The sequence below is a fragment of the Microtus oregoni genome, unplaced genomic scaffold (assembly GCF_018167655.1).
Source record: "Microtus oregoni isolate MIOR12 unplaced genomic scaffold, Mior012 000109F_ref0000275, whole genome shotgun sequence".
Taxonomy (NCBI): Eukaryota; Metazoa; Chordata; class Mammalia; order Rodentia; family Cricetidae; genus Microtus; species Microtus oregoni.
In genome coordinates, this window is record NW_024544727.1 from 3,283,927 (window position 1) to 3,297,178 (window position 13,252).

At 38.9% G+C, this 13,252-nt stretch overlaps 1 protein-coding gene across 1 annotated transcript in view; it reads left to right on the forward strand.

Moving 5' to 3' along the window:
- The first annotated feature begins 1,252 nt into the window (after positions 1–1,252).
- LOC121443590 (zinc finger protein 431-like) overlaps positions 1,253–13,252 on the forward strand; it is a 28,173-nt gene continuing 16,173 nt past the window's right edge. Inside the window, exon 1 of the mRNA XM_041645405.1 lies at positions 1,253–1,317. Coding sequence (XP_041501339.1) covers positions 1,315–1,317 — 3 coding nt within the window. The 5' untranslated portion in view covers positions 1,253–1,314. The remainder of the gene's footprint in view (positions 1,318–13,252) is intronic.

Consider the following 13,252-nt stretch of genomic DNA (forward strand, 5'->3'; position numbering starts at 1 on the left):
CAACTCCCTGCCTCTCAAGATCACTCTCAAGATTACAATCTAACTTTATCTTCAGCTAGTTCCTGAAACATAGTCACTGAACTGGCTAATCCTAGATTCCTGATTCTTCTCTTCCTGTTTAGATTTTTGGCTATTTTCTCCCTGCTGGGAGGGTCTGGATTTATCTAGGTATTTCACTACTATAACCATGCTTTTGGGTTTTAATGTATGTAGTTGATATCAAGAAACAGCAAATACATAACAAAATATCATGGAATTGATCCAGTCCAGCACAATTAAGAAATCCCTCTTAAAACTGTGATGCTCCAGCTTACTCTAGATAGTTACACAGGCAGACTCTCTATCCTTTCTATGGGTGAGCATCTCATTTGCTTTTTTCACTACAGACATGTATACACAAAAGTTAAATAAACATTTACATCTTTGGATCAAAATCTCTAATAGTCCTGATTAACATTCTACTTGTCTTTGGGTGTATTTCAGAGCCAGCCCTCCCTCAGCTAAATTCTATATTGTGTGGCTTACTCTCTAAGGATTGGTCAATCCTTTATATCACCAATTCTAGTCTTCTACATTGTGACTGAGTAGTGGAGTACTACACAGTACATGAGACCCCATTTACAACTTCCACAAATTAACTCCAAATGGGCCTTACACCTAAATGTCAAGTGCTAAGTGCAGAACTTCTAGAAAATACTTGAAACTAGGCCTCTCTGACTTTGGCAACCTGCCTAGGCTTTGGGAGGTTTCTCTAAGGCAATGATGTATAGAGCAACAACAGAGCTCTGTTTCTAATCTCAGGAATATGCTTGGGAGAGCTGGTAAAGATGTGGGGCCAAGGCCTTTGGAAAAGGGTTGTTTCAGATCCTCAGAACCAAAGACTTCACAGAAGGGTGAAAGCTGTGGTTATCAGTTCCAACACCACTGTGAACTTTGTTTATAATATTCTTTGTTTTACCCAATGTTCTTCTGGTGCAACATTGTCTGATTGTATACTTCCTTTTAAAACCAAACCCATTGATTTACCTTTGCATGAGACTTGCTGTTGAACTTGACTTAGATCTCCAGCCAATCTGGGATTTGTCTTTCTGTAGATTAGCAGCTAGTGCTGGGAATGCTGTGCTGAGTCCCTTCTGCTCACCTGGTTCTGTCACTCAGACCTCACTAGCCAATCAGATCCTCCACCAGTCAAATGGGAGGCTTCTTCCGGGAGCCAGGCTTCCGGTTTAGTGCTTCCTGAAGAAATCACAGTCTCATGCACTGTGCCTTGTGATCCCGTGTGGGGATAAAGTTTGTCAGCTAGGCAGCTGCACTATGGTGAGTGAGTGGTTGCTCTCCAGAATGGGAGGAGAGGTGGGCCAAGGAGAGTAAGGGGCCAAAGTGCCCAGGTTGGGAGGATATGCCAGCCTTGGAGCACCTGGCTGCTCTTCCCATGTGCGGAGGAGTGGCTGGGCTTGGCGGGTGAGGGGCTGCTGTCCCCAATCTAGGTGGAGTGGCCTGCTGAGGCTTGTGACCAATGTGGTAAATTTTTCCCTGGCTGGGTGGGAGCCAGTGGACAAACAGAGTTTAGTGTATTCCTGTCTCATCCTAAGTAGTCCTAAGTGATCCTTGCAACTCACTGCCTGGGTTGTGTGTGCACAGAGCAGAGCTTTGGGAGCTGCAAATAGTGGGGCCTGTAGTGCTTATGTTGTCACATGTGGAGAGATATCACCAAATTTTCCAAACTCGGAGCCTACTGGTGTCTCCAGTATCTTCAGAAGTTCTGCACTTTTATTTAGCATTTAGGTTTAGGATCCATCTGTAGTTAATTTTGTGGAGCTCGTAAATGGTTTCTCCTTTGTAGAGTATCACTCCACTGCTAAACTGTGAAGAAGGAGAGCATAATCGATAATAATAAGTGTTCAAATTTTTTTTTTATTTTTTTAAGAAGTCAATTAATGGTTGTCATATTTTAGATTTCATTTTCTTCAAAGTCATAACTGCCATAATCTTTGTTTGTATTTTCTAATGTTTCCCAGGTTTTGAATTTTATTTTATTTTTAAGAGCTGTTTATTTATTCTTTTTTTATTTATATCAGATTAGATCAGTGATTCTCAACTTAGTGGGTCATGACTCATTTTGGTGGATCAAATGAACCTATCACAGGACAGGCCTAAGACCATCAAAAAGTACAGATATTTATATTATAATTCATAACAGCAAAATATACTTATGAAGTAGTAGTGAAAATCGTTTTATATGTGGGGAGATCACTGCATCATGAGTAACTGTATTAAAGAGGCAAGCACTAGGAAGATTGAGAAAACTGGTTTAGATTAATGTCTCCTATAGCTCAGGATTGCATCATACTATGTAAGTGAGAATTGCTGTGAACACCTAATCCTGCCTCTGCTACATAGTGCTGCAAAAACAGTCCTGGAACTCCTATCATGCTGGATCTTGACTGGACTATGTGAAGGAGAAATAGATCAGTGAATGAGTATCCTCCAACTTCTCTAGATTTTATTGTGAATTTACAAGTGAAGTGGGACCTGTGTAAGAATTGAGTTCACTGGTCAACTATAAAGCCAGTGTAGTCACAACAGACAAAGGATGGGCAAGAAGGAGGACAAAAGCTTTCCTGCTGTGACAGTAGTTGACATTAACAGTGAGTAGTGAGGTAATCAATTTAAAATGTTCTATAAATGTGCTGACTTGCCATTCCATGGGTCCACAGACCATGCATACAGGAATTTATATAAAGAGCTTAACTTATCATTAAACCAAATTACTGTAGTTACAGTAGTTCAAGTAAAATAGAAGAGCTGCATAAAATGGTGTGGCCCTGTCTACCATAATTTATTTTCCAGGTTAAAATGTACACTTTGAGAGAAATGATGTGAGTAGTACTTGGTGTGCTCTAGTACAAATCCCTGGTCTTTGGAGCACACGATCATAAAATCTGTTTCAACTTTTTAACAAAATTTTTCAGGATTATAAATACATTATATCCACTATCTCTTTCTTGCCTCTAAGCCCTCCCATAGACCCTTTGTTGTGTTCTAATTCTCATGGCTTCTTTTTGTTTAACAACAATTACTGTTTTTGACCTGTGTTTGTTTGCAAGACCTCCCAGCTATGAAGTAAGGGGTTGGCTACTCTGGACCTTGAGTGTGTAATGGAAAGTGTACACATAGGACCATGTGCCTTGGAGGAGGAACAGGAAGTGCTCTGGGAAAATGGAAGATTTTACTAAATCACAAAATTTCCAGATTAGGATCTTGTCTGACCATAGTGTGGAAGGACAAACCTGGAGGATTTTTGCTTTCTAAGACATTTGATTTCTGCTCACCCCCCCCCCCCCCAGTTACCCAGTAGGGTAACTGCCAATGCCTTGAAGCCCAGCTGGGTGGGCCTAGCTAATGAGGGACTCTGGTTGACAATTAGGAGCACCAGTAGGAGATAGTTTACAGGTTCTTTCCAGTATTGTATCCATATTCTCTTTCCTGTTCCTAAACCTTACCACATTCCAATCCCTCAGTGTCTTCTAATTCATGGCCCACTTTTCATTAAAGCAGTTGTAAATGTGACCTGTGTTTTGCTGCAAGATTTCCCAGGTATGAGGCGATAGGTTGACTGCAGTGCACTTTGATAGTGTAATAGGATGTGCACACAAAGGGACCCTGTGCTTTGGATGAGGAACAGGATATACTCTTTGAAAGTCGAGGATTATCTAATAAAATACTAACTTTCTATCTAGGGCCCTGTCCACTGGGCTGGAAGGACAGAAGAGGAAGTACTGTGCTATCTGAGTCATTTGATCTTTGATCACCCAGTAGTTGAGCTGACATTATTCTAAGGCCAAGTTGGGTGGCCCTAGCCAAGGAGGGGTTCTGGAAAGTCTTAGCAATCAGGAACAATAGTGACAGGTAGCTTGCAGATTCTTTTCAGGATTCTTTTCTCCTTTTATTGTAGTGAGTTTTTTTTAAACTATACTGTTTTTTTTAATGATTTATTTATTTTTATTGTGCATACAAAATTCTACCTCTATGTATGCCCACACGTCAAAAGAGGGCACCAGATCTCATTACAGATGGTTGTGAGCCACCATGTGGTTGCTGGGAATTGAACTCAGGACCTCTGGAAAAGCAGTCAGTGCTCTTAACCACTGAGACATCTCTCCAGCCCTAGGAATACCACAAGCTATGCCATGGTGAGTGTAGGGTGTTCAGAGAAGGTCTGTTGAACTGTCATTTCTGCTGGGATTTGGATGGACCATGAGCCAGGCTGTGGTTTTGTTGCCCTATGTAATGACCTGGGCAGTGGTCTTTGTCATCTGTGCCTCCCTGTATATGGATTTCATGGGAAGAGTGACACTCTGCAGCCCTGGCATGGTAGAATATTATACTTGTAATATCACTGTCCAGTGTCCACACAGAGTCATGCTTTTAGTGTGCAGTGGGAAGACAGATTTGAAAACTGATAGTCTTATTTCTAGAAGTTCTGAATATTACATTCTACTTTCAAGTTTGTCTTATAAATGTTTTAAATAATTTAAAAGCTGGTAGAACTATGGTGATGTTGATTGTCTTTTAGCAATACATGATTAGAATGCTTCTAACTTGTCTGCTACCACTAGCCACAATGATGTCATTCAGTGATATTTAGTTCCAGGTGACAAAAAGAGTTTCTGAGCTGCAGAGGTTTCTTAGGTGTGTATGGTGTTGAGCAGGTAGATAGGGCAGAATCTGTATCTTGTGCTATAATCCATGTGACAGGAAGCAGAAATTATTCTATATTGCTTTGGTATTGGGCATCAGTGGGGCTGGGTTTACCTGAAAACAAGACCAAATCAACAAGACCAAAGGGGCTGCAGAGCAGGAGGTCATCTCTTTTTACAGAGAGGGTTCTAGAGCATGGGGCCTCTCTGTTTGGAAGAAATACCAGTAGCTGTAGGGTCAGAAACAACAGTTTAATGGTCACTTTGAGGTAATTTTGTGAATGTTGTGAAGTCTTTATTTATTTAATTTCTCTACACATAGGTAGCTGGCTAACATTGTTCAAGGTCACATGTTTTCTGACTAAGTTTCCTTTGATCTTTTGATTAATAGTTAATGATATTTTCCTGACTATGTTCTTGTCTTTTTCTCTCTATGATCTTTATTCTTTCTCAAATATTGTACACATTCTTGAGTGTTGTAGCTTTGTGGTAATTTTTTTCTCCCAAGACAGGGTTTCTCTGTAGCTTTGGAGCCTGTCCTGGAACTTGCTCTGTAGATCATCTGACTTGGAACTCACAGAGATCCACGTTTATCTGCTGCCTGAGTGCTGAGATTAAAGTGTGCATCACCACAACCCAGCAAGAAGTCATATTATGTCAATCTGTGTACTATTTTTTCATAATCTCACTGATTACTCTGGGTGTTTCCACTATGAGTATAGCTTTGTAATCAGTTTTCCTGTTATAAATTGTTGGGCATTATCATTGTAATGTATTCATTTATGATGCAAATTTACCATACACACCGCTGCATCATGTTTCCAAGTGTCATTTATTTACTTCTTTATTTATTTTGGTTTTGTTGCTGTTATTGTTAATCTGAGAGACTTTTGGTTTATTTGATAAAAGGCATTATGGTTGTTGGCAGATGGCTCATCACATATTCATTTTGGAGATGACCTATGTTCAGATACCTAACTCAAGTTGTTAGGCTCATAACTCTACGATTTCAGATCCAAAGCCACCTGAACTCTTCTTTTTGTATGTCACCTGCATACATATGGAAGATATTCTAATTCATGTACAAATATATACAAAAAATAACAATAAACTTGTTTTCAAAAGTACTTTGACTTATAAAGCAATTAGAGTAACACAAGTTGCTTTAGGTGTACACTGATCCTTTAAAAAATCTGTTATCTTGCATTTTGTTTAAAAATGTTTTCATTTCCTCACTCTGCAGACTTACAGGCAATTATCAATCATGGGAAACAAATGGTGTCTAAGTGACCCTAGGAAACATCCTATTCTTTACTATAAGATAATGAGATCCTTTTAGTAGTCAAACTATTTTCTATGAAGTTAAGACATGAGAAGGTTTCAAGTGAATCTCTCCAATTTTGGTGGAACATCCCTACTCACCCAAGCCATTTTCTGTTATTGTTAAAGGAGAGAGAACTGAAGTCTATAGGATGAGTGCTGGTCAGTGATTTTTTAGAGTTCGATTTTGGTTAAAATCTTGTAGTGTTTATTTAAGAAAGCATAATATGTCTTTGTGTCTTTGTCATCTGTGTTATTGATTTTATTAATTTAAGAATATTGTTCATTTTCTGGGAAATAATGGTCTCACTAACTTTGTATTCAAAAAATTTCTCATGTTATTAGTTCCTTGAGTTTTTATTGGTTTGGGAAGTTTCTGTGGAGAGACACTTTTAGTTTTTTCTTCTTTATCTTGTATGTTTGCCATTTTCCATTCTCTGGCATATCTACCTTCATGTTTGTGTTTTTGCTGGTCAAGTGACTGATGTTATTAGTACATTGCCTTTAGATCTTTAAAATATTTTTGTATATTATTGTCTTTTTCTCTTAATTAGCCTCAGCTATCAGCATGCCATAGCTTAGAGTAATCTGAGAAAACACCAATTGAGGGTATTCCTAGATCAGAATGTCTGATTAAGTTGTCTGAGAGAGATTGTGTTGGTTTTGATTGATATGGGAAGGTTTTCCCACTGTGTTGGCAATATGTCTGAGCAAGCAGCTCTGGGATAGATAGGAGAGCTAGCTAAGCACAAGACAGTGACAAAAGAAGAGAGAAAGCTAGAAAATAATGGTTTCACATGTTTTGCCTTTAGCTATTATTTTTAGCTTGATTATCTGTTTTAAGCTCCCATAAGTAAGAATTGTGAAATAGGGTTAACAACCAAATAAACTTACTCATTACCTGAGTTTCTTTTGATTAGATAATTTAATAGCAGCAACAGAACAGAAATTTGGAACAAAAATGGGACTCAAGTGCTGCAAAGGACCTGGGAATGTTGACTGTTATAAGAATGCTAAAGATATCAGAAAACTGGACAAAAAGTCTAATCAGCTGTTCTTTTGGGACCTGGAAGATGGAAATGTTGAGAGTAATGGCAGAGAGTGGAGATCAAAGTCATAAAATTTTTGTGGGCTGTAAGCGCTGCAGGGAACCATGGAGTTGGCCTGACCTAACTTCCTTGAGAGACCTGTGCCATAGGTTTTTCATGTTAAAGTCCATGGTTCCTGGGTCACAATATACCTCCCAGTTCCTGGTAGACTGTTGCATTCCCTCAGACAGTGAAACATTCAGGCTGATTTGTGCTTCTTTGTATGATCCCTCAGTAGTCAAGGAATCATGAAAGTTTAACAGGACAATTCAATTTAAACATTAATCTTGTGTACACTGTATAGCTTGCAAATTTTCTTATATCCTGGTATATACAGAGGCTGCTTGTTCATTTAACAGATGCCCAGACCTCCAATAAATATAAAAAATTATTTTAATTACAAGACTGCTTAGCCAATAGCTTAGGCTTTTTATTAAGTAACTCTTACATCTAAAGTTAACCTATTTCTATTAATTTTTGTGTCATCATATGACTGTGGCCTACCAGTAAGTTTCCATCCAGCATCTGTCTCCTTCAGCAGCTACATGGCATCTCCCTGACTCTGTCTTCTTTTCTCCTTTATCTCTGCTTGGAATTTCTACTTGTTTTATTCTGTGAAGCCATAAGCCCAAAGTAGCTTCTTTATTAACTAATGGTAATAAAACATCTTCATAGCATACAGGGGGAATCCCACATCACCTCCTATTTTCTGTCTAAATTAAAAGGATGGTTTCAATTTTGACATAGCAAGATTACATATAATGAAACCATTATCCAGCAAGAATTAGACTTGCAATATTTAGTCCCTTTACACTTGGCAAGTTAAGGAAAATACTATATCATCTATTCCATCTTTTCGAGTCTAAGGTTTTATGTCTAATCTTTTTTTTTTCTTTATCGAGACAGGGTTTCTCTCTGGCTTTGGAGCCTGTCCTGGAACTAGCTTTGTAGACCAGGCTGGTCTCGAACTCACAGAGATCCACCTGCCTCTGCCTCCCGAGTGCTGGGATTAAAGGTGTGCGCCACCATAGCCCGGCTTCTAATTTTTTTTTTATAATTATAAAACTGGCTCTTTCTTCAACTTCATCAAAGACTCCAGAAGGATATACTACTACCTAAGTAAACAGGAAGTACATTATAAGCAACTTCTAAAACTCTAGAATTGACAAAGACATCTTGCTGCCTGGACAGTCACCCAAAGTTCTTCTGTAACATTGGGGCATCCATCTCCAGCCTATAGGCCCATAGTGTCTGGCAGACTTTTCCATGAAGCAGGACATTTCAAAGACAGTTCTGCCTATATTGGCAGTTTGTTAGTCACCTTTTTGTGGGTCCTGCAGAATGTCGGGCAGACTCTTGCATGGAGCAGGAACTTTGAATGATTTTCTCACCTTCTTTAGGCAACTTTAGCAGTGATTTTTCTGTGGGTCCTGGATGTCTAGTTTATAAAACATACCATGAAGCAATTCCAGCAGAAGTTTCTTCCCCAAATGGCTAGTCACATTGAAGGCAAATTCCATAATGAGATTCTTTAATGCCCATCAACCTCTCTGAAATAATAGGTGCTGCCAGAGGCAGACGTGGCTCACTGTCATGAAAATTCCTAAGTTTTTAAAACATTTTAAATGCCATATTCTGTATGTCTTTGAAAGATTTAAAAAATATCCATCCATCTGAAATATATCTCTATACTTCCAGAAAGCCTAACATGACTAAAAGTTTAACTGTTATAAAAGACTATTAATTTGTATTTCTTTTTATGTATTAATTTATTTTATTGAAAAAATTTCTGCCTCCTCCCCACCTACAATTTCCTTCCCCCTACTCCATCTCCTCTCCCCTCCTTCTCCAGTCCAAAGAGCAGTCAGGGTTCTCTACCCTGTGGGAAGTCCAAGGTTCTCCCCCCTCCATCCAGGTCTAGGAAGGTGAGCATCCAAACAGTCTAGGCTCCCACATGGCCAGTTCATGCAGTAGGATCAAAACCCAGTGCCATTGTCCTTGGCTTCTCATCAGCCCTCATTGTCATATTCAGAGAGTCCGGTTTTATCCCATGCTTATTCAGTCCTAGTCCAGCAGGCCTTGGTGAGCTCCCAATAGATCAGCCCCACTGTCACAGTGGGTGGGTGCATCCCTTGCGGTCCTGACTCCTTGCTCATGTTCTCCCTCCTTCTGTTCCTCATTTGGACTTTGGGAGCTCAGTCCAGCTCCAGTGTGGGTCTCTGTCTCTATCTCCATCCATTGCCAGATGAAGGTTCTATGGTTATATACAAGATATTCATCAGTATGGCTATAGGATAGGGCCATTTCAGGTTCTCTCTCCTCAGTTGCCAAAGAAACTAATTGGGGACATCTCCCTGGACACCTGCAAGCCCCTCTAGAGTCAAGTCTCTTGCCAACCCTAAGATGGCTCCCTTAATTAGGATATATACTTCCCTGCTCCCATATCCACCCTTCCTTTATCCCAACCATCCCATTCCCCCAAGCTCCCCCCATCCTCCACTTCTCACTTTTCTCTCCCCATTTCCCCTTACCCCCATCCCACTCCACCCCCAAGTTCCCAATTTTTGCCCGGCAATCTTGTCTACTTACAATACCCAGGAGTATGACTATATGTTTTTCTTTGGGTTCAGCTTCTTATTTAGCTTCTTTAGGATCACAAATTATAGGCTCAATGTTCTTTATTTATAGCTAGAAACCAATTATGAGTGAGTACATCCCATGTTCATTGTTTTGGGTCTGGGTTACCTCACTCAGGATAGTGTTTTCTATTTCCATCCATTTGTATGCAAAATTCAAGATGTCATTGTTTTTTACTGCTGAGTAGTACTCTAATATGTATATATTCCACAATTTTGTCATTCATTCTTCCAATGAAGGGTATCTAGGTTGTTTCCAGGTTCTGGATATTACAAATAATGCTGCTATGAACATAGTTGAACAAATGCTTTTATAATTTGATAGGGCATCTCTTGGGTATATTCCCAAGAGTGGTACTGCTGGGTCCTTGGGTAGGTTGATCCTGAATTTCCTGAGAAATCGAGACACTGCTTTCCAAAGTGGTTGCACAAGTTTCCATTCCCACCAGCAATGGATGAGTGTACCCCTTACTCCACAACTTCTCCAGCAAAGGCTTTCATTGGTGTTTTTGATTTTAGCTATTCTGACAGGTGTAAGATGATATCTCAAAGTTGTTTTGATTTGCATTTCCCTGATTGCTAAGGAGGTTAAGCATGACCTAAGTGCCTTTTGGCATTTTGAATTTCTTCTGTTGAATATTCTCTGTTCAGTTCAGTGCCCCATTTTAAAGCCTAGTTTCTTGAGTTCTTTATATATTTTGGAGATCAGACCTTTGTCTGTTGCAGTGTTGGTAAAGATCTTCTCCCTGTCAGTAGGTTGCCTTTTGTCTTAGTGACAGTGTCCTTTGCTTTACAGAAGCTTCTCAGTTTCAGGAGGTCCCGTTTATTTAATGTTGCCCTTAATGTCTGTGCTGCAAGCGTTATATTTAGGGAGTGATCTCCTGTGCCCATATGTTGTAGAGTACTTCCCACTTTCTCTTCTATGAGGTTCAGTGTGTTCAGATTGATATTGAGGTCTTTGATCCATTTGGAATTGAGTTTTGTGCATGGTGATAGATATGGGTCTATTTTCATTCTTCTACAGGTTGACATCCAGTTATGCCAGCACCATTTGTTGAAGATGCTTTCTTACTTCCATTCTGTACTTTCAGCTCCTTTATTGAAAATCAGGTGTTCATAGGATTGAGGGTTAAAATCCAGGTCTTCTATTCGATTGGTCAACTTCTCTGTTGTTATGCCAATACCAAGCTGTTTTCAATACTGTAACTCTGTAATAGAGTTTGAAGTCAAGGATTTTATTGCCACCAGAAGTTCCTTTATTGTATAAGATTGTTTTGGCTATTCTGGGTTTTTTGTTTTTCCATATAAAGTTTATTATTGTCCTCTCAAGATCTGTGAGGAATTTTGATGGGACCTTGATGGGGATTGCATCGAATCTATAAATTGCCTTTGGTAGAATTGCCATTTTTACTATGTTGATCCTCCCAATCCAAGAGCAAGTGAGAGCCTTCCATTTTCTGGTACCCTCTTCAATTTCTTTCTTCAAAGACTTAAAGTTCTTGTCAAATACATCCTTCACTTCCTTGGTTAGAGTTACCCCAAGATACGTTATGCTATTTGTGGCTATTGTGAAAGGTGAAGCTTCTCTGATTTCCCTCTCTGCTTCCTTTTCCTTTGTGTATAGGACGGCAACTGATTTTTTGGAGTTGATTTTGTATCCTGCCACATTACTAAAGGTGTTTATCAGCTGTTGGAGTTCTTTGGTGGAGTTTTTGGGGTCGCCTATGTAAACTATCATATCATCTGCAAATAACGAAAGTTTAACTTCTTCCTTTCCAATTTGAATCCCCTTGATCCCCTTATGTTGTCTTTTTGCTATTGCTAGTACTTCAAACACTATATTGAAGAGGTATGGTGAGAGTGGACAGCCTTGTCATGTTCCTAATTTTAGCGGGATGGTTTGAGTTTCTCTCCGTTTAATTTGAAGTTAGCTGTTGGCTTGCTGTAAATTGCTTTTATTATATTTAGGTATGACCCTTGTATCCCTAATCTCTCCAAGACCTTTATCATAAAGGGATGTTGAATTTTGTCAAATGCTTTTCAGCATCTAATGAAATGATCATATGGTTTTTTTCTTTCAGTTTATTTGTACAATGGATTACATTGATAGATTTTCGTGTGCTGAACCAGCCGTGCATACCTGGGATGAAGCCTACTTGATCATAATGGATAATTTTTCTAGTGTGTTCTTGGATTCGGTTTGCCAGTACTTTATTGAGGATTTTCGTGTTGATGTTCATGAGTGAGATTGGCCTGTAATTCTCTTTCTTCATTGAATCTTTGTGTGGTTTTTGTATCAGGGTAACTGTAGCTTCATAATAGAAATTTCTCAATGACTCTTCTTTTTCTATATTGTGACATACATTAAGGAGTATAGGTATTAGGTCTTCTTGAAAGTTCTGGTAGAATTCTGCATTGAAACCATCTGGACCTGCACTTTTTTTGGAAGGGAGTTTTTTGATAACAGCCTCTAATTCTTTGCAACTAACAAGTCTCTTCAGATTGTTCACCTGGTCCTTGTTTAACTTTGGTATATGGTACTTATCTAAAAAAGTGTGGATTTCTTTTACATTTTCCAATTTTTTGGCATACATGCTTTTGTAGTAAGATCTAATGATTCTCAGAATTTCCTCTGTGTCTGTGGTTATGTCTCCCTTTTCATTTCTGATCTTGTTAATTTGCATATTCTCTCTCTGCCGTTTGATTAGTTTGGATAGGGGTTTATCAGTCTTGTTGATTTTCTCTAAGAACCAGCTTTTTGTTTCATTGATTCTTTGGATTGCTTTCTGTGTTTCTATTTTGTTGATTTCAGGCCTCAGTTTGATTATTTCCAGTCTTCTACTCCTCCTAGGTGAGTCTGTTTCTTTTTTTCCAGAGCTTTCACATGGGCTGTTAAGTCTCCAATGTGTGCTTTCTCCATTTTCTCTAAGTGGGTACTTAGTTCTATGAACTTTCTTCTTAGCATTTCTTTCATAGTGTCCCATAGGTTTGAGTATGTTGAGTATTTTCATTGAATTCAAGAAAGACTTTAATTTCTTTCTTTATTTCTTCCTTGATCCAGGTGTGGTTCAGTAGTCGACTGTTCAGTTTCCATGAGTTTGTTGGCTTTCTGCGGGTAACATTGTTGTTGAAGTCTAACTTTAATCCATGGTTGTCCGATAAGACACAGTTGGTTACTAATATTTTTTTGTAACTGTGTAAGTTTGCTTTGTTACTGAGTATGTGGTCAATTTTCGAGAAGGTTCCATGAGCTGCAGAAAAGGTATATTCTTTCCTATTTGGATAGAATGTTCTATAGATGTCTAAGTCCATTTGATTTATTACCTCCATTAATTCTCTAATTTCTCTGTTAGATTTCTGTCTGATTGACCTGTCCCTTGGTGAGAGAGGAGTGTTGAAGTCTCCTACTATTAGTGAGTGTGGTTTGATGACTGTCTTGAGTTTTAGTAATCTTTCTTTTACATAAGTGGGTGCTTTTATATTAGGGGCATTGATATTCAGGATTGAG